Below are 22,910 nucleotides of genomic sequence, written 5' to 3' on the forward strand. Positions count from 1 at the left end.
ATTTGTTGAATACTTAGAAGCAACCACGCAACAAAGCTCTACATCCTTGATTCAATTTTTAGACAGTGACTTCTAAATGATTCTATCAATAAATTTAAAAACATACCAGATCAGCATCAGCTTTTTTGTAGGTCAAAGCTTCAACTTTGGAATCCAGTTCTGTTTGTATTTGATCTCTTCTTTTCATAACACCCTTCATATCAAAAGAAAAGTATAAATCAAGTTGGGGTTTGCTGTAATAATCTTTGCCCATAACAACTATTTATATTTTAGAATATAAATAATCATGGGGAATATATTTCTTATGTAATCAGTCATTTGAGTCTACAATATTTTTATAGAGTAGGTTTCCTTACTCTTTAAAATCTTAACTGGAATAAAGCATTTAAAATTACTTTATAAATGTTTAATTAGGTTTCCCAATGCACATTTTATCAGTTTAAGCATTACATGCAAACTGAATATTTGATGGCACATTCTTCAAAGAGACCAGAGACCAGGACAAATAAACAATAAAGGTCAATGAGAGCAACCAAAACACATGTTCTATCATATACTGGTGCATCTGAGGGGACACCTGGGTCACTAACCTGGAAATATCTATAATCATTGGAGTATCTCATTTGACCCAAAAGGGACAGTTAATCAAACCACCAATCATAGCACAAGTCACACAGCTGGAACACGCATTCACATCTTAACAATTTCACTGCAGCTCAGAATGTATAAATATTCATCCTTTAGCCAAGCTTTGATGAGAAATCATGGCTTCTTCGGTTAACTGATAGCCCAGTCCTGACTCTTGAATACTTATAACTTCATGTTTCAATGTTCTTAAACTTAAAACACCCTTGCAAGTCAATGCAAATGTAGGAACCATCTACACCTTTAATATATTTTCCCTGTCTTTTACATTGCCTTTCCTTAAGCAACTCAATTTTCTCACAAGACTTAGATTTCAACATCATAGGCATGAGGACTTGTTCCTTGTAGTCATCTTTTCCTGGGTTTAACAATGTAAATTAAGGGAATATAAAAATTGACTCTGGGTAAGTGAACAACTCCACCAGAGACAGAAGAGGTGTAGTACACGAGAGACTTCTATGGAGAGAAGCATCTAGACTTGGTAAGGTGCATGGAAGTCAAATAACATGGCTCTGAAGCATTTCAATGAGAACTAGGAGACATTGGGTTAAATATGTGCCCAGAGACATATTGAATCAAGCTTCTCCCTGAGAAGAATTAACTCTCTCTGATAATTTATGGGCAGTTAAGAGCTGCTAGAGTTAAGGGGCTCATGAGGTCCCATTTGTCTGTGAGGATCTATAGGCGGTTAATAGTTGTTAGAAAAAGGAGAGAAATTTTCGTTGGTAGTGTTACCACTAATAAGTTGCTCATGTTCCCATAACCATGACCCCTCGTTCTAGTGAGCAACCCACTGAAATTTAGTGGGTCAAATCAATCAATCAATCAATCAATCAATCAATCAATCAATCAATCACCCAACTAACCAACCAATAAACAAGGCATGAAAGTAGAAGCTGGGAAGAAAAAGTATCATCTGGAGTGGAAGGGGGACAAGAGAGGGCAATGAAGATGTGAATATGATGAAAATATATGCATGTATGAAGATGTCATAATGAAGCCCATTATGCATAATAAAGATATGTTATATAAGACACAAAAATATTTAAAAAGAGATTAACATTTTTCTTAATTTCAACAAAAACAACAGAAAACTCAAACTAATTATCACAAATGCCTTTATAAAATTTACTTTGCTTAATGTCAAGACCCCTCTGTGGAGGTTTGAATAGGTATGCCCCCGCCCCATAGACTCATATGTTTGAATGCTTTGCCCATATGGAGTGTCACTATTAGAAGGTGTGGCCTTGTGGAGCAGGTGTGGCCTTGTTGGAGGAAGTGTGTCACTGTGGAGGTAGGCTATGTGGTCTTATAAGCTCAAGTTGGGTCAATGGGACACAGACTTCTGCTGCCTGCAGATCAAGATGTAGAATTCACAGCTCCTTCTCCAGCCCTATATCTGCCTGTATAAAGCTATGTACCGCTATGATGATAATGGACTAAACCTCTGAAACTGTATGCTACACCCAATTAAATGTTTTCCTTTATAATAGTTGCTGTGATCATGGAGAATCTCTACAGCAATAGAAACCCTAACTAAGACACCCTCTTTTTCCTCTAATCCAAATGATTTATACTATAATTAAGTCCCACATACTTAAGGTCTGCTTCTATACTGTGCTTCACATTCATAAACAGATTTTAAATATAAATATATACTTCATAAGATTACACAATTTTAACCATTATTTTCATCAAGATATTACTATTGATTATTTTAACTCACATGAAAAGATCTCAGCATAAAACAGAAGCAAAAATGTACTATAAAAACTACTGATTATTTAATAGGTGACTATAAAATAATTCAACCATTGAGGAGTTATATAATAATTCATTCTATTGGCTATTATGATTTATCAGAATTTTAATTACACAAGAATTTGCTTTTATAATTTCTATCTTGACTTAACATGGGGATAGATAAATACCACCTAAGTGATGGAAAGAAACAGACAAATCAGATTTACCTGAAGAATTGTGAAGACATGAATAATGAGAGAAAAACAAGAGCAGGAGCCGAGGAAATGGAAAGAGAGAAAGAAGAGGAAGAAGAGACTTCTCAGAGATTCTCTGATAAGCAAGGAGTAATTGTATATAGAAGACTTCCCAGAATACAGGTAAGATCAAAGTCTGAAAAGTTCACACAAGATCTCATGACTCTTTCAAAGAAAGCCTAAACATGATAAACAAGAGAAAAATCTCATATTTAAAAGGCTATGTTACCTTTTCTTACCAAGATAGAAACAATTTTTTAAAAAGATTCCTAGAAATCAAGGGTGTATAACATCAGAAATCAGTCATGGTTTTGACTGTGAACTGCTGTAGAATATTATTTTAAGAAGTGTTTCATTCATTTATGCTATGGGATATTTGTTTAATGATTCAAAGATGTGTTGCATTCTTTTTTGTTGCATTTGTTTAACTCTGTGAAGCTGTGTTATTTTGCCTGCCTAAAGTACCTGATTGGTCTAATAAAGAGCTGAACAGCCAATCGCTATGCAGGAGAGGGATAGGTGGGGCTGCCAGTCAGAGAGAATAAAGAGAAGGAGAAAAAGAGAAGAGGGAGGAGTGAAAAAAGGAGAGGAGGATGCTGGGGGCCATCCACCCAGCCACCCAGCCAGACACAGAATAGAAGGACAGAAAAGATATTCAGAAATATAGAAAAGTAAACACCCAGAGACAAAAAGTAGACAGGATAATTTAAGTAAAGCTAGGGCCAGGTATTCATAAGAAAGAATAAGTCTCCATGTGATTATTTGGAAATTGGGTGGTAGGCCCCTCAAAGAGTAAAGAGGAAAAAAAATACAATCAACAGAAGGGCTACACTGGAATATACACTTATATCTCTCACTGTTATTCTCCACCTTCTCCCTAAAACACTAGACACCAAAAGGAGCTCACTTTACTGTACAACATACTGAGAACACAGGGTAATACAGGACAAAAAATACTGGCACTACAGACAGCATTACCAAATGCAAGTATCTGGAGTCTTAAGTTGAACTGAGGAAGAAGAATGTAAAATGTGGATATAAAGAACAAAAGGCTTTTCAAATGGTAGAAGAGAAGACTTTAACTTGAAAGATTTCATTTCAGAAGCTGCCTGAAGGCAAAGCAGCTATCAAGACCCCACTCAATCACTTTCTACATAAAATATACATAATACATTTTAAATATATTTTAAAATCATAAATGATACAGGAGAGTAACTCTCAAGGAGATAAATCTATAAAGCATACAAAAGAAATGTTTTAAGGTAAGGCACTTAAATGTTAGAAGACTGGTCCTTAAGGAAATCTTGATCAAGGATGCTTTGGATTGACGACAATCATACAAATTGTTGGTGTTGCTATTGAGTATTCTGATCTCTGTCTACATGATCTTCCAGCCATTGATTCATGGATGTAGTGAACAGATATCTCTTGGGTATCTACCTGTCAAATATCCCACTAGGACAGGAAAGAGTGGTAGAAACACAGAAATAGAATCAAGTAGAGAATAGCAGAGAGACTCTTGTTAGAGGGACTTACCATTAGCATCTCACTGTAAAGCACATACTCATGGACAACAGGGAGCAAGGCCTCGGACAGGCCAGACATCCGCTTCTCGGTGGCCTTACAGCACTGGTCAATGCAGCTGGCAATGCCTTTCAATGTGTCAACCAGGTCATCTTCTGATGCTGACCACAGAATATGAATGGGGCCATATTCTTTCATTTCATCAAAATAATCTAAAACAAAAAAGTGACAGCCAATTTATACTTTTTTATATTTATTTTTATTTGTCTTCATTTGGTTGACTGTATAAGTATATGCTACATGTGTACAGGTACCCACAGAGACCAGAAGAGGGTGCTGGGACCCCTGGGCCTAGATTTGCAGGCTGTTGTGAGCCTACAGCCTCTGGTAGAGTAGTAAGCACTCTTAAATGCTGAGCCATCTCTCCGGCCCCTATAACTGCTTCTCAAAATTCCTATATAATAGATAATATGACGGGACTTTGTCTCATTCTATACAAGTTCTCACACTTTGATATAAGCAAATGCTTATATTATCATTCATTAACTAACCAATTGTCCTAGAATGGACAAGACAGTTTTTGAAGTGCTACTGTCTAAGTATAAACAAAATTAGATGTCCGTTTCACTGTTCAGGCTTGGAAAAATATTTCATACAACGACCATAGCTATTATAAACTTCCACTTATCATAAAATTATATCTAAGTATATCAGAGCCAAGATGTCCTAAACAAAATCTATCTTTCTTCCTTTCTTTTAACTATATACACTCTTCAATAGTAATCACTACCCATTAGCCTAAGCAAAACAGCAGGGCTCCTTCCTATACTCTCGAGGAATTCCCATAAAGACAATGATATTCTCTATATCTAACCTTCTTTCCTCCCAGTATAATTTGCTGAAATCTATTCTGCCACTTGAAGCTACTACTAGCACATTTTGTTTTTCTATGATCAAGTGAACTCAAGAAGTTTCAAAACACTAGAGATATGAGTGAGCTCATGAGCATAAAGATTTTCCTCTAAGTTCTCCTTCACTTCTCTTTTCTGAGTCTAGGTTCATCTTTGTTAAAAAGTAACAGCACTAAAATAGAAAACAAAAATGTCAACAGTTCTGTTCTCGGTGTGTGTGTGCATTGACGGTTATTGTTAGGCGGCTGTTTTCACTACTGAGCCTTCTTAAAGCCTTCTTAAAATGCTTCTTAAAGCATTCAAACCACACCTCTATGCCAACATTTAGTAAGTTCCCCTGGAATTCAACCAGTAATATATGTATCAAGTGTACTGTGAGGTCTGGGGCAGGTAGAGCTATAACTGCTTCTTTAGTCCACAGCAGAGAAATAAGACAATATGTGGTCAATAGAATTCTGCCAAATAAATCGGGAAGCAGAAAAGAAAAGGACACCAATCTTTTTTTTTTTTTTAAGTGCTGAATGAAAAACATTCAAAGAGAGACTGCTGGTTCCTGCCCTCAAATGTTTCCTGATGTGGGTATGAATGAAAGCCCTGCACAGCTTAGACTCCGAAATTCCTAAAGGACTCTCCATCAATTTGCATGCAATCTTGTCCTCCAGGTCTGTTAAGCAGGCTTCATATCTTTTCTTCTTTTTTTAAATTAATGTTTTTCATACAATATGGTTTGATGAAGTTTTCCCCTCTCCTAATCCCTCCTGATCTTAAATAGTGAGAAGTCTCCAGTATGGGCCAGAAACATTTGTTCTGAAAACAAGAGCTCCACGTTAGAAAGCCTGTCTGTCAGGATTGAGCTGCCTTCACAGAGTCAAGTCTACTAAACGACCTCTTTACCAGCAAGTTCAGAGCTTATGAACTCTTATGTTCTCATGAACCCTTATGGCTCTCATGGGGCAGCAGTCCCCATAATATGCTTCAAGGTCTACATTAGGCTTGCTGATTCAAACAGACCTTGGCAAGCACTTAAAGACTGAGCCATGTCCCCAGTTTCTGAAAAAATTTCAATAATGGCAGGGCAGGAGCCATGATTTCTAGGTAAAATCCTAAGTGTCACCACACCACACTACAGCAGCCAGAGTGAAGCTCCAAAGGAGGCTGAACATCTGTACGACCAGTCTTCAGTGACCCCACGTACCCCTTTCTTCCTTGTAAATTCTCTGAGATATTTTATCTATTAAATTAATTTTCTGGCTAAATGTTTCAATGAAGTTATTCATTTCCATGAATTCATCTGGCCGGTTCTTCACTCCTCTCATGGACGATGCCACGGCTCTGACTGTCTGCCCCATCCTGCTCAGCAAGCCAGGTCCTTGCTTCTTATAAGAAGACAGTTCCTAGAAACAGAAAGTGAAAAAAGTGTGGTGAGTCACTCAGCAGTAAAGAGTAACACGGAAACAACAACACACTTCTGTGTGTATCTTTTAAAGCCTGTGCATTTGAAGCATCTGAATTTCCTTTTTGGTAGCATCCTCCTACATTCCAGTCTACTGGCTAATATTCCATTTCAAAGTACTCACATCAAACAGGTGGACAGTTTTTTTCCCAGAGTATAAATCTTTAAAATAAAAACAATGGGCTCAGTGATCAAGAAGATACGCAAGAAGAGCATGATGTCATAAGCAACCTATATTTCTTTGGGGAAGGCTTTATTTTTATTTTATGTTCATGCGTGTATATTTTCCTGCATGTATATGTGTACCACATTCGTGCAGTGCCCTCAGAAGCCAAAAGAGAGTGTTAGATCCCCTGAGACAGAAGTTACAGACACTTGTGAACTGAACTCAGATCATCTGCAAAAACAGCATGTGCTCTTAACCACTGAGTTGTCTCTCCAGTCCCCAACCTATATTTTAGAACAGACATTCCATGTAAAAATGATCCAGAGACAATTCCTTAGGGCCCACATTAACTGGGCAAAGGGTGGAAACCTTGATTAATTCTTCAAGTATAACAGCTGACGTTTATTGAGGGTTTTGATGTGTTCCAGTAGTTACATGCATGGTCTTAAAAAGCACAACTGAGAATAAACCCATGTGATAGGTTCTCCTATTTTCCTCATTTTCAAAGGAAAATAGGAGCACAGGCAGAGCGAGTTCAAGATGTATAAGCAATTTAGCAATGGGAGGGCATGGGTGTGAATCACTGCAATCTGATTTTAGAGGGTCCACTGCTACACAGGACACACTCTGCCTCCTTCAAGTTCTCATCTTAGTTTATAAGCAGACATTTTCTGATCACAGCTTTTCAACCAACTGGAATGGGTAAACTGGGATGCCACCTCCACCGATTGGCTATCTGCAGAGGAAGCTGTTAAATAAGACATGGACCTAGTTATTCAGAGTTAACATGGGAGAGAGAGCTACAAAAAAAAAAAAAAGAAAGAAAAGAAAAAGGACATAATATAAAAGGATATGCAGCCCATAAAAATCATCCCTTGAGAAATACAGTGTGCTTAAGCAAACAACAAAACAGACCTCATGAATTTTGAGGAGGGCTACAGCATTTGTGGAAACATGGGTTTGTTTGCGAGCAAAGCACATACACACACACACACACACACACACACACACATATATATATATTCTGTAAATAAAAATAATACCTGATTGGTAGATTTATGAGCAATATACAATTTACCCAAATATGGAATAACACATTGTCTGTCTTCCCAAAGGTTTTCCTTCCCCAAAGTTTTACAGAAAATACATTTGTGGCCAAAGAGTAACAGGTACTGTCCCTGATCAGACACTCCATCCATCCAAGAGCGTCAGTCTTAACCAAGAACACATACTTTACCACTGATAGCACAGACTGTAGCTGCTGAGCTGTTACTACAGTTCTGATTACCATGTTGTGGCTGCTCCGCATGCACTGGACTCTGGGGAATGTTTCTGACAGATTCTAAGGTTCTAGAGTTAGGACACAGTTCATTTCATATAAGCTACAAAGGGCTCTCAGATACAGAACCTGAGTCATGACTGAGAGGGACCACTCTTTGGTCTGGCTTCTACTACTCTGGCAACATATGAGAGATGTAAAATATGTCTTTGGTGTGTAATTGCTACTGAACCACTGCCTATCTATTATCTTTCTTACAGAGTTATTATTTCATAAAAAAGAAAAATAATAATATACACCAATTTTCTGCATGTTAAAAATAATATTTAAAAACATCTCCAACATAGATAACTGAAGGAAAAATAAGGAGACTGCTTTTATCTAATCATCCATCCATTTATTGATCCACTCAATTATCTATCTAGTCAACAGCTTAATAATGATTTTTATCCTTGTTAAAAGAACTCTGACCTCATTATTGCTCAAAATGACATCAATGAAAGATGTACGTAGGAGCTAGGGAGATGGCTTGGTGGGTAAGGCACCTGCTGTGTAGTCATGAGGCCCTGAGTCTGAATCTCCAGCATCCATGTAAAGCCAGCTGCAGAGGAATGCCTCTCTAATCTCAGTACTCCTACAGTAAGATAAGAGGCAGAGACAGAGAATGCCCTGGAGTGGGAGGGCCAGCTAGCCAGAGGTACATAGTGACAAACAGTAAGGATACTTTATCTCAATGAGTACTAACACTCAGGGTTATTTTCTGTCCTCCAGATATGTGCTCTGGCATGCATGTGCCCCCCCTCCACACACACACTTGCATACCATAAACACATACACACAGGCACACACACACACACACACACACACACACACACACACACACACACACACACACCCTTGTGTATCATATGCACAAACACACAGAGAATGACATACTCATTCATGACCAGTGTTGATTACACATGCAAAGAGCACCCTGTCATTGAAAAAAAATGAAGAGACATGAGAATATGTGTATGTGAGGAAGACAGCAGGTTTCTATCGTTTCCATTTTGATTTGGCACCAGGGTTATACACAAAGAAGTCGCCCCAGTGTTCTTTAAAACAATTGACTAGCACACTTCAAGGACACCCTTGCCTAATGGAAAGTCGAGAAAGAGGGAGCAGTCAGTCTGCCGCACACAGCGATACTAAGGGGTCTTACGGATATAAAGTAGAACCTTTTACCCAGGCTTGTGCAGTGAGGAAAACCTTGAAATCTTCATTAAATGTTAAAGTTGGATGATCGGCGATCCTGTTCAGAAACTTATGCAATGCTTTCCTGCGGGTTTCGATGAAGTCATCGTTGAAACGCTCCACCAGCCCTTTCACGATAAACTTTTCCGGCAATGGCTGAGACCAAAAACAAACACAATAACTACCTGAAAACGCACATACATGACAGAGGGACAGCTAGTGGATGGAGATGGACACGGGGGCGGGGGGGGGGGGCAGGCACCAGAGATGAGCAGTGGGGAACAGCCAAAGCTAAGTAGGCATGCAAACGCTCATAGGAACGCTGTTGCTTTCTGTGCCAATCTACAAAGAACCTGAGGGCTAGCGAGCTGGCCCCACCGCAGGTAAAGGCACTTGCTGTCAAGCCTGACAACCTGCGTTTGATCCCCAGGAGCCACAAGGTAGAAGGAGAGAACTGACTCCTACAAGCTGTTGTCTGACCTTCGTACAAGTGCATGCGTGCTCACACACAAAAAATAACAACTGCATTAAAAAAAGAAACCTAACATGTCACACACAGGGTTGAAAGGGATTCTGAAGAGCAGTTGAATACCTCATCATTTCTTATAAAAATAAGCTTTAAAGGTCCACAGTAGGGGCTGGGGCTATGACTCAGTGAATAAGTACAGTTGCTGACTAGGCTGACTACCCGAGTTCAGTCTCTAGTGATCCACGTGTGGTGAAAGGAGACGCCCCACCCCACCCCTGTACTGCAAGTAGCGATGAGACCTCCACATGCACAGCAGCACACATGTGCTACCCCCTCACAGTAAATAAATGGAGGTAATGCATTTTAAAAAAAAACCCACAAAGCTAGTATAGAAAAATAAAACATCAGCTCATATTACAAAGAGTTAAAAAAAGAACCCACAACTATAGTTAGACTAAAGGGTTTAGAAGTAAATGTTCCTTATATAAACGAATTTTAGTGTATTTAAAGGTATTATGTTTTAGACAGTCTAAAAGACTCAAGCAAACAGAGTGGCTACAGTCTAAACAATAGCAACCACAACCCCTCAGGAACTCACTGGAATAATGAGCGTGGGATGCGCTTCTTCCAGTTTACCCTTCAACCACAGGAAATCTTGATAACGGCGCCTGACTTCAAATTCACTGGAATCAAACTCCCCACGAGAGGTCTGAAGGAGGCAGGAAGACAGAACAGCCCATACAGTATGAGGCAGAAGAAGACATTTGCTTAATTCTATTTTAGCTATGATGAGAAAAAAAAAAAAATGGGTCTCCAAAAAAACTTGAATCCTAATTATTCAGTGTTTGTCAGCCTGCATGTATTTTCTTTTCTTTTTGTCATCTATTCGTGCAGCAGATGAAATTAAGCGAACTTTCCGGTTTTTCCAGAAAGAAAGCAAACACCATGCTTAAATTTGAAGTCCAAACTGAAAACTCTGCGTTCCAACAACCATCTGGCTGGTTTAACTACTATTACTCTGGCATGGCTTTCTCGCTTAGAAAGTGTGCTCGGAATGTAGGTTTCAAACATTATTCTTTTCTTAACATGATTAGAATTCAGAATTTGAGGAAAGTTCTATTTTTAAAATCTGGAAAATAACCCGAATATAACTGAGAAGACTGTTCTCTTGGACTCTGTTCAAATGAACTGCTTTCACTAAAATTTGCTGTTGGTATGTAAAAATTCTAACATTTCGCAGAGTGATTTTGCCACTTTTTCAAGAAGAATGTAATTAATGGATATTTAATGTGAAAAGATTTTTTTTTCTATAATTTCTCAAGGAGTTTTATTTTGAGCTACATGCTTAAACTCATAAAATTTTAGCAAATACATTAAGCTCTCTGTTCTAGTAAACGAAAAATCTGTGCCAACTCATGTGACAAGGACATGGGTTCACTCTCAGCCTCACTTCTACTGACTGAATCTCAGACCAAAATAAAAGTAGTATTTCTCTAATTCATACTCACCTCTCATGAGAAAATAACTACTTATACCAATATCTCACTTAACTGGATTTTTGCATATAGAATACATACAGCAATATTTGGGTTGAGATTTCCTGTAGGAGTAAAGATGAAATAAAATATTGCAAATATATCCCCCCTCACAGAAAATAACAATAACCCACATTGGTGAACTAGTTGTAAAATTAAGCAGTTTATGTCATAGGGTGTAGTTTTAATTATTTAGAAATCATTAATAAGCTCATAAAACTATGAGCTTAAAAGTCTATGTTTATAATATAATACAGTATATCTTACTAAATGTTCTCTTTGCAGTTGGAAAAAAGTTGGTATACATCAAATGCAAAAGCCTAAGAATTTAAACGTTCACAAAACACTTCAAAAATGTAATTATTTTGCAAAATGACACGATATGGAAACAGCAAAAACAGAAAGTCTAAATCCAGTAAAAACATGTTTAACAATGTACATACACTGACTGATATGTGGATGTGTATATGCATACTTGCATATATACACACATATCATGAATTAGAGTACTGTGAGATGTCTTTCAGTACGCTGTGAATTATGTGTTTCTTTAACTGGTTGATAAATAAAGCTGCATTGGCCTATGGCAGGGCAGAATAAGGTTAGGTGGTACATTCAAACTAGAGATGAAGAAAGATGGGATCAGGGAGATGCCAGCCCGCAGTCCAAGGAGCAACAAGATGCCAGCAGACTAGTAACTCCATGGCCACATGGCAACACATAGATTAATAGAAATGGGTTGAGCTAAGTTATAAGAGCTAGATAGCAAGAATGCTGACTGATAGGACATACAGTTTGTAAATAATATAAGCCTCTGTGTGTTTACTTGAGACCAAGTGGTTGCAGGACACAGGTGGGAAAGATTCATCCTGACCGCAGCACTGAGCAGCACCAGAGAAATTTCTAGCTACATTAGAGTCACTCTCATCTGACTGAACACCAGGCACTATAAACAGGTTTGTGAAAAACTTCCAAAACAATAAACTGATGTAACTATTAATAACCATAAATGCATTCAAGCAATGGCTGGTGGAAATGTCATTCAGCCGTCTATGTTCTCAGCCACTGCCAACTCTTTAGTAAACAGAAAACAATCTGTTGTAAACTCCAGCATGGAGATGACAAATCACACCAAAGAATCACTCAGTTCTGTCCCCATCACTTTGTCCCCATCACTCTGTCACTGGCTTCTAATATATAACAGCAACTGAAGAAAATAGAAAATGTGTTCAGGGTCTCAGCAGAGTCTTCCATTTCTTTCTACCACAGGGCCTTATACACCCTCCTGGATGGAATATGACGAGGAGAACAGCTATAGTCATTTGAGTTTAGATAATGTCCACTTTCTGTACAGTAGACTTTAGAATCACCATCCCAGCTAAAGCAGTCATGGTTGGTCATTTACAGTCAAACAGAAGCTTCCAGACTATAGGGTTTGATGACAGATCTCCAACTTAGAAAGAATACATGTTCTACAGAGTATGGCTTCCAGTATCAATAATGCTTCTGACTAAAATGCAGGTTTCCATGGGGACAATACTACAAATAGTGGTTAAATTTTCAACAGTGATCAAAAGAGCTCAGACACTTGTCATTGAGCACCAACAGGTGCATGTCAAACACACCCCAAAATACATTTACTCAATAAACAATGGCCTTTGATTCAGGGTAAGCAGGCATTTTAAGATCAGAAGATTTACAAAACTGCTTTTGAAATAAATGAATCCTAATATTCATCAATGAAGGATATTGGCCACTAACTGCATACTATCGGACATTCAAATATTTGTCTTCATGATGATAATATGGGAGAAAAAAAAACACAGTTATTTATCTTAGAAAGTAATCTCTATACGTCCAAAAGACAAAGTATTTCATCCAAGCAGCCACCTCAGGATGTCAGTCTCAAGAATAAAGTCCTTTTCCCATAAAACAGATGCCTTGAACATGAGAGTCCTGGCGCTTACCCTTCTATGATTGGATAATTCTTAAATGGTCCTAAGCATGGTGTTATCAGTGTATACAAGTGACTATGTATATGTGTATATCCTCATATACTTTAGTATGTGTGAATTGCAATACTATAAAACTAAAACTGGACTTGGGATATATTTCAGTTTGTAAGAGCTTGCCTAGCTTGCATGAGGTATGATACTCAGCACTGCACAGACCAGGTGGCTGGGTTGCACATGTAATCTCAGCATGCAGGAGGTAGAGGCAAGGGGGTCATAACTTCTAGTCATCCTAGCCATCTAGTGATTTCCAGGTCACCCTGGGCAAGAGATTCTATCTAAAATGAAAGTTTTCTCAGAGAGGCCATCCATAAATGTCCAATGTTTGTAACAACTTTGTATTTTCCTTCATTAGAATTAAATTAAATAAACTGTAAGTTAATTAACATCAATCATATCCTCCATCATCATATAAAATTTGAAAGCAGAAATCTCTGTCCATCATGTGTGGCCTGGCCAGAGATAGACACTTAATAAATAAGAGAAATATTCTGAACAACACTAGCATTAAAAAGATAACTATAAAATAAACTATTGCATAAATGATAATAAGAAAATAATAAAGAAATGATTTGATAACAAAATGCCCATCTAGTAGATATTTATATATACAACATATAAAATTATATATTTTTTTATTTTTATAAAATTTATATATATATAATGTATATTCATTGCACATATGTGTACCCTACATACCATGATAAAAGTAATAAAAAGTAGAAAAGGATAGGTAGTTTACAATAATGTGAAAGTCAGTTTGTCATTTCCATATCCAGACAGGTAGAAATGTAATAGGAAAAGATGTATTAAAGCAATGGTTTATGTTTAAATCCAACTCTGCCAATTATTATGCCACACAACTGTTGCAAAGTTGTTGAGTTGCAGTTTCCAATGGAAGGAAATGAGGGCAAATAATATCAATAATATCCAATTTCTTAAATTGCTTTCAATTAAGTGTTTAAAGCATTACCTACTCAATGTAGTCACTATTGATGTCAGCCAGTTCATATATTCCAATATCATTGTTATTAAGAAATGTAGAAAGCCGTTAGAACATTGTTCACACAGAGTCTCACTATTGATGCCATCTGGACCATACATTCTAATGTCATTTTTTATTATTTCTACTATAAAAGCAGCCCATTTAAATATGACGTAGAAAGACAGGAAGATGGCTCAGCAGGTCAAGACACCTGCCACCAACCCAGACAATCTGAGTTGGATCCCAGGGACTCCCATGGTAGAAGGGAAAAAAAACCCAACTACCCCAACTTGTCCTCTAACACGTGTGCCATGTACACGCCTACTCATACCTACCTGCCCTTGACACACTAAATTAATTTAAATGAAGTAAATTAAAATACAATGCAAATATGGATGATGCATTGTATGTCACTGATCAGAATCAGATTTCCTGGGTGCTTCTAAAAGGGTATCTGTGAGGAATGCAAATGACAGGAAGCTAGCTGTTCCAGAGATCCTCTTCCTGGAGATGCTGAGGACAGGGAAGGTGTATAGTCACAACCTTGAGAGCATAGAACTTTGGGTCTGCTCTGGGCAGTATTCCTGTGTTAATTGATTCAGGTTTCTACAAATGTCTTCAAAGTTAGTGCCATTATCCTATTTACAAATTAAGAAACTGATAAAGAGAGGTTGATTAAAATGTCCAAGACATAGCAAGGAGAGAAATCTAGATTCAACTCCTTGCTGTCTTGCTAGAACCCATTTTGAGATAATAAAAATGTGAAGATGTTACTCATTCATTGAACAAAATAGTAAATTGTCAAGTAAGTAGTACCTGTTTGGAATTACTAAAACCTTCCTTGAGAAGCTCAGGCTCCCTGGAAATAAATACAAATCCTCATACACTTTTCTACTTACTAATGGGTAGACAGCAGTTACTGACCACTTACTGCTCATGGCTAAGTGTTTTACATTGATTACTTCACTTAAGTCGATTCTCAGAGCAACACCAGGTTCGATTACAGAACTAACATCTACCAAAATCTCCAGTTTTTAGCTTTGAAAACTATGAGGCTTAGAAAGATTGAGGATACATTTTTAGTTGCTTTTCTGTTCTTTATGGGTTCTTCTGGAATCGTAGGAAAGAACAGAGGAAAGCTAGGAGGCACTGGGCAGCTAGAGAAGCCTTCTTAGGTAGCTGATATCTTGAAAAATAAATATTACTCTTTCCATCTAAGGAGATGGAAACATCAGACAGATGGGAAAGTATATTCATATTCATGAGGCCAAGAGGCACCTGCACTATTCACAGCATAGAAACCACTCAACCTGAGCAGAGCAGGGGCTGGGATGAAGATGGGATGGTCTTATGTGGTATGGCTGTATATGGGGGGTTTGCACTTTGCACTGGAGGAAATGAGGGGTCAAGGAAAGAGATTCGATATATGCACTTTCAGGAACCACAATGGTCCATAGTACAGAGTCTGTGCTGAAAGATGCAATTACAGGGCCTCAGTCCAGAATCCTCTCAGCTAGAGGAGACATTCTTCAACCCTTGAGAACCACACTGGTGATGGGGGTGAGCCTTCCTAAGAAAGGTACTTAACTTGCAAAGAGAAATTACAGACTACTCTTAAAAGAACTTACTGAAACAGATTACATTTTGTTTTATTTTGTATGACATTAGCTTTCTTTGTGTAAAGGATGGCAGACATGGTTTCTGAATCGAATTCTCTTGTGTCCTTGAACAAGCATTTCACATGCAAGCTACAGTTGTGGTTGGATCCTCTGTGAGAAACAAATAGCGTTACACTCTGTAATTCTCAGAAAAAAAATATAAACTTTCACTTGTCCTGTTTTTAATGATTTGCTCTCTTTATTAGGAACCCAAGACTTTTCTTTTCCAGAGGCACTTATTTATTTATTTATTTATTTCTCTATTTATTTATTTATTATTTATTTGGAATGTTTCTTTTGAAATAGTGTCTCATAAAGCCCAGGCTGTCCTTGAATTCTCTACATAGCTAATGTGGCCTCAAACTACACTTTTTTCTGACTCAGTCTTCAAGTGCTGGCATTCCAAGCATGCCCAACTATACCGGGCTAGTTATCATTTTTATGATAAAAAACAAAATTTTCTTATTCTTATCAGAACAACTATAAAACACCACTTATTAAAGCCAATTCAAATATCAGATTTCATAGGAACAAAATGAGGGCAGGTAAGACACAATATCTTACCCAAAATAGCTTTCATGAAAAAAGTCAATGCACCAGATTCTGTAACACTGAACTGTATGACCAAGACATTTTCAGAAACTCAGAGAGCACATTGACATTCAAGAAAATGGTCACTCAGCATTCACCTTGGTTATGATCCTGTAAGTGATAAAAGTTTCAATTGTAGTAACATGGCTCTCAGGTGCATCAACTGTAATGAAAAGATCCTTTAAATCTGGTTCATCTTCAAACTTGATCTGGTTTATCATCGACAAAGGGGATGTTGGCATCATAGGGCTGAAGGAATTCATGTCCATCAGTGAAGCATCCTAAAGAATAAAACATTTATAAAGAGAACATCAGCCAATGGCAATAAAGCTTAGTCTGGAATGGGTCTGCTACACAAGCGTGGGGACCTGAGTTCAGATCCCCAGGGCCCACATAAAAGCCAGGTGTTATGATGCACATCTGTAATCCCAGGACCACAAAGGTGGCTCATTGGCCAGCTATCCTAGCTGAATAGATTAATTCCATGTTCAGTGAGAGAGACCCACTCAGAAAAATAAGGTGGAAACCTATCAAGGAATACACCCAACCACCCAATGCTGACTCCTGGCTTCCACATAAATGCACACTCATTCACACATACATGTACATATATGTACACAAACATGTACATATAACACACACAGATAACCAAACTGATATCAAAATAAATAGTAACAATTTTCAATTTCAATATCAATAAAATATGGCAAAAGCAAAAAGGACTCCTGGATTCATAGCTAAATATGTATGCTAAGTATTTAGTTTTATATGGATATTTAAACATTTATTCTAATCTATGCTTGCTCACAAATTCCACCTTAAAAATGATGAAAGAAAGAAGATATAACCTTTCAGTATTCCACTGCTTTGAATGTTTGCATTATCTCTAAAATACAAGTCGAAACTTACTCCTTAATGTAATAGTATTAAGAGTCAGGATTGAGTTATGATGGTAAAGTCTTGTTAAGTAGCTTTAGCTACCTTATAATGAGGTGATGGGGATGAGGGGCCACTAACTAGTCTCCTTCCAATTTCTTCTTACTACATGTGAGGACACAGAAAAAAATAATAAAAAACCATTGTGGAAGCAGAGTAGTCAGCGCAAGATGACTACTCCGGTCAGCACCTTGAACTTCTATAACTATGAGGAATTGATTCTTACTCCAAAATGGCACTAGAATTGGAAACACTGAAGTTGGGCACAGAGCTGGGAGTTGAGCTCAAATCGGAGACACTGTTTAAATATCTCATCAAACCAAAGTTCCGGTCTGGGAAACAGCCTGTTGATAAAACACTTGCCAAACAAGTGTGAGAAGGAGGATTTGAATCCACAGCACTCACAGCAAAGCCAGTGAGGTGCAGCGTCCATCTGCAAATGTCCATCAGGAAAAGATGCTTGGCTGAAACAGCAGAAGAGGTGTCACGTGGGACACAATCATGGATGAGACAAGGATGATAATGCCCCTTAATAATAAGAAGGTGCAGGCTGTTGTCATCACAAAAAACACTGGTCTAAAGGGTAAACGTGTAGGCATGATTTGAACCAAGTAGTAAAGGGCCAATTTCATAACTAGTTAGGTTAATCAGATGCACAAAATTCAAAAACAAAAAATACCCTGAAACAAAAGTTTAATGAGATAATTTCTACCTCTATGATAGGATGCAATAAACTGTACCCAGATGATGTAATAAAATAAATGATCAAAATGATCCAAAGCAATGTTTATTATGTCTTAAACATTTATTTTTATTTTAATTATATATCGTGTGTGTGTGTGTGTGTGTGTGTGTGTGTGTGTGTGTGTGTGTGCGCGCGCGTGTAGGAATATGCGCATGTGAGTGCAGGGGCCTGCAAATGCCTTTAGAGGGTGTCAGATGCCCTCAGAGCTGTAGTGATAGGTGGTTGTGAGCCACCACGATGTGGATGTTGAGAACAGTAACTTAGATCTTCTATAAGAGCACTACACACTATTAACCACTGAGCCATCTCTCCAGCCAGCCCAATGGAATAGTTGGGAAAAATTTCATGGTGCATTACTAAAAAAAAAAAAAAAGTCCATAAAACCTGTGCCCAACTAGATTTTAATGTTTATTATATGTCTGACAAGGGAAAGGAAATGGAACAAAGGGGAGAAGAAAAGAAAAAAAAAAACAGAGGATAGGGAATGAACTTAGCAACTATACAGAAAAAAAGCAGAAACAAGTTAACATAAGGCATCTCAGACTTTGGGACTTGTCATGCTGTTGTTTTAACCAAGATCGGTCTAATCTTTTGGGGTTAGTAGGTTTGGGGAGAAATGAATCCTTAACATTGGTTCTTCTCTAACAAAGATGTTGTTCTCAGGTTATATTTTTTTTCTATGTGATGTTTTCCAAATATTCTAAAATCTATGTATTTTGTCTTATACTCAGAGAATTATACTAAAATTGCTAGAGTCAACACTGTAAATGCTGATGTTGAGAAGCAACAAGAAACAACGATTTTAAGTTAAGACAAGTTGTCTAGGGCCATGTGGCAAGAGACATTGGGTTGGACTTGGTGAGTGTTCTTTTCTCAGCTCATCAAAGTTTACATGGCTAAACAGAAAATTTTAAAGTATGGTAACAAAAAAAGGATAATTGTCTAAAATGAAGTTTGGAATGGGACATAATAGAATCCTTAGAAGCCATTAACAGAATTTAGAGTTCCCAAGTAATATTCCACCGGTATGTACAAAAACCTCTCACAAACCACCCACTAGAAATAGTAGTTTTCTACCCTGACAAGTTTTAATTTGGCAGGCAAATGTCCCTGACACTGCATGTAGCCCCACGCTACAGCTTTCTTGGTGCCCACCCACTCTGCTCACCACCACCCACTTCTTTTACCTACTACGTAATTTTGTGTTCTATTTCCTCTGCTTAAAATGCAGCCTTTTGTAGAGTGGGAAGGATCCGGGTTGGTTTACAAAGGCTCATAATTCCGTTGAGTACAATGTGGTGTAATAAAAATATGCTTCCATATGCAGCAAAGGAAGAAAATTATAGGCTGAAAATTTAGCAACATGGATGATTTCAGTAGAAGGATTTAAATTATTATGACTCCCTCAAAAATATTCTTAAAACTGCAATAAAACCAATGATCCAATGTGTTTTAGACTTGTTCTGCCCTACAAAAATGAAAAAAAAAATATGTTGACATTACTTAAAAGATGCACCTTGACATAAATAACTGAGAAAACATAGGTGTTTGAAAAGATACACAGAAGCAATTAACCCATTTAACCTTTCGTGGTTGGTGAGTTTGGGTAATGGATCCTTAACACATGTTCTTCTCTAATAAAGAATTCCCCTCCACCATTCTTCCCCCCTGTCTTCTCCCCCTTCCTTCCCTCTCAAATTTGAAACATGTACATTATCTTATAGTCTTTGAAGCATTGGAAAAAACAGCCTTTTCATTTCTTTCTCCCAGACACGACAGCAGAAGGGACATGATCTCGATGAAAAAAATCTCTTCTTGAATTATATTTAATACCCTTTCCACTGCCAATTCAATGAAAACACACACAAACACAAAACCAAGAAAACCAAGATCTGAATATATAATAAAGAAAGCTTAGTGCATTGCTAAAATTCATTACAGTCTGTCTTGACAACAAAGCAACAGTCCCTTTTAGAGAGAATGTTGAAGTAACTTCTGAAACAAATATATTAGCATGGCCGAATCATCCACAAGTTAAATACAGGTTTCCCTGTGGTTATTCTTGGTTCTTTAATTGTTTCTGTTATCAGTTCAATCATGTACCTCGCCACTCCCAAATCCTCCAAACTCATATGTTGAAGACCTACACCTAATACCTTTGAATGAAACTTTATTTGGTGAGAGCATCTCCGTGTATTCATGCATGTTTATGTGTGTGTGGATGCTCTTATGTGGGGCACAAATGTGTTTGAGGGTGTGACTATATGGAGTACAGACAACAGTAGGAATCGTTCCTCAGGAGCTAATTACCTCCTTTTAGACAACACCTTTATATCAGACCTCTCCAAGGAGGGTAGGCTGACTGACCTGGGAGCACCAGGACCTAGGTATTGACCTGTCTTTATCCCCCTAGCTCTATGCATGTAGCCAGATCTAGCCTTTTCTTCCTTCCTTCCTTCCTTCCTTCCTTCCTTTCTTCCTTCCTTCCTTCCTTCCTTCCTTCCTTCCTTCCTTCCTTCCTTCCTTCCTTCCTTCCTTCCTTCCTTCCTTCCTTCCCTTTTCTTCTTCTTCTTCTCCTTCTTCTCCTTCTTCTCCTTCTTCTCCTTCTTCTCCTTCTCCTTCTCCTTCTCCTTCTCCTTCTCCTTCTCCTTCTCCTTCTCCTTCTCCTTCTCCTTCTCCTTCTCCTTCTCCTTCTCCTTCTTCTTCTTCTTCTTCTTCTTCTTCTTCTTCTTCTTCTTCTTCTTCTTCTTTTGTTGCAAACATGGGTTATTTTGGGAATCAAATGAAGACTGAATAGCTGAGTGATCTCTCTATCCCTGACAGGTTCTTTATAGAACTAATTATATTTAAGTAAGTTCATTTGGCCTAGAGTGCCTGCATTGATCCTGTAGAAGTTCAGACACCAGTACCCACATAAGGTGGCTCACAACTCCCTGGAACTCTAGCTCCAGGGGATCCAACACCTCTGGCTTCCATGGGAACCACCCCATCACCTCCACCTGCCAACCCACCCATACACACAAAACCCCACACAGACAGTAAAAATAAATCTTTAAAAATAAAATAAGTTCATTAAAGTGACAGCTAATTTAATATAACTGGTATTTTTGTAAAAGGTATTTTGTAAAATGAGGAAACATACATAGTGGGGAAAAAGAGGAACAAACACAAAGACAGCTATGAATAACCCCAGGTGAGGGGCAAGGGATAGGTCTTACCCTCACAGCTCAAGAAGGAAGCCTTAGAAGTACTGGCCTACAGATTTGGGAATGCACCTTTTTTTTTGTTGTTGACATGCCCAATCTGTTGATAATTTGTTATAGCAGCACTAGCAAACTAATGTGGTGTTTCTACATTTGCCTTTGCACATAGTGAAAGCTTCAGGATAAAAGGTCATCCTTGATCTATCCTTTTCCTATTCCATAGGTTCATACCCAACTCTAGTAATGATTCCTAGAAGAGGTCTCTGACTCTTTCCCAGTTTCCAAACTCTACAACTGAAATAAATGAAATCCACAACTGAAATTTAAAATCCAGAAGGGCTTATCAATGGTCAAATGTCCCGAAGATAAACACCAAAAGAAACACATTCACAGTTGAGCCATGACCTCTCCGCACGGTGTCCTTTCTTAATATCCCCCACTAACAAGCTACTTGGGATCTCTCATGAATATAACATGAATTGCTCTGATAATGCTAAATCGCATCCACCATCTGTGCGCAAACACCGATTTTCTTTTTACAAGTAGAGGGGGAAGAGAAATCAGTGTGAGAAGTGTGATAAATCAGAATACTGGCATGAAAAGGCCATGCAAATAAAATTGCTGAGGCAGGAGAAACATGCACACCAAGAGACATCTGGTTTAAAAAAAAAAAAAAAAGCACCGTCAAGTGGAAGGAGTTTGGGAAGCCGTTGTAAAGAGGGACACTCATCTTGATAGGCCTAAATTTAGGCTTGCCAGCTGTGTTTTGATTTACAAATCCTTCCAATCTGCCTGCTTATAATAATAATAATAAAAAAAATAAAGGAGACGGACCCAGGAAGAGTGCTGAAGATGTGATTGGAGGAAACGCTACCACTGCCGTTTTCTATAATAGAGCACACAACATGCTAATCTTGTTTGACATAATTTCCATTTCTCAGTAGTGCATACATCCTTGCAAGCACATACCACAATTCATTTATCCATTCCTCAGTTTCCTTTATCTTTTAATATCTAACCAGTGCTGCCTTGGATATGGTTGCATTCCCTTGGGCTCTGTGCACTACAATAACATTCGGAACAAAGACGTAATTTTACTTGACACAATTGTACATAATTTTACTTGACACAAATTTCCTTCCTGGAGAAAACAAAACAAAACAAAACATGCTATATAATTACAGTATGCTTTGTCTCTACCCAAGCTCAGGGGGAGATTTAATTATCAGTGTGATGGTATTGAAAGGCAATGAGATCCTGACTTTCCTGAAGTTTAATTTCTCATTTGCAGTCTTTTAGAAAGGTCATCTATCACCTGCGAACCCACAGTAGGAAGGCTATGAATGTCCCTACTCTTTGAAAATGTTGTACTTATTGTGGGGTGGGGCTACACGCTGCAGCCTGTGTGTGGAAGTCAAGGAACAACTCTTAGGGGCCGGTTCTCTCTGTCCACTGTGAGCTCTGGGGATTGAACGCCATCATCAGACTCCAATAGCAAAGTCGTTCATCTGCTGAGCCATCCCACCAGTCCACACACTGCTCTATCAATAGATTCCTGCAGTTCT

General features: G+C 38.1%; 1 protein-coding gene across 1 annotated transcript in view; it reads right to left on the minus strand.

Moving 5' to 3' along the window:
* Positions 1-22,910, minus strand: part of Snx7 (sorting nexin 7) — a 79,736-nt gene that overhangs the window by 42,315 nt on the left and 14,511 nt on the right. The window contains exons 2-7 of the mRNA XM_006977839.4: positions 16,560-16,742; positions 10,279-10,389; positions 9,203-9,367; positions 6,273-6,471; positions 4,179-4,378; positions 107-193 (exon numbers count right to left, since the gene is read on the minus strand). Of these exons, the coding sequence (XP_006977901.1) occupies positions 107-193; positions 4,179-4,378; positions 6,273-6,471; positions 9,203-9,367; positions 10,279-10,389; positions 16,560-16,742 (945 nt within the window). The remainder of the gene's footprint in view (positions 1-106; positions 194-4,178; positions 4,379-6,272; positions 6,472-9,202; positions 9,368-10,278; positions 10,390-16,559; positions 16,743-22,910) is intronic.

This window comes from Peromyscus maniculatus, chromosome 6 (genome assembly GCF_049852395.1).
Source record: "Peromyscus maniculatus bairdii isolate BWxNUB_F1_BW_parent chromosome 6, HU_Pman_BW_mat_3.1, whole genome shotgun sequence".
NCBI classification, from domain to species: domain Eukaryota; kingdom Metazoa; phylum Chordata; class Mammalia; order Rodentia; family Cricetidae; genus Peromyscus; species Peromyscus maniculatus.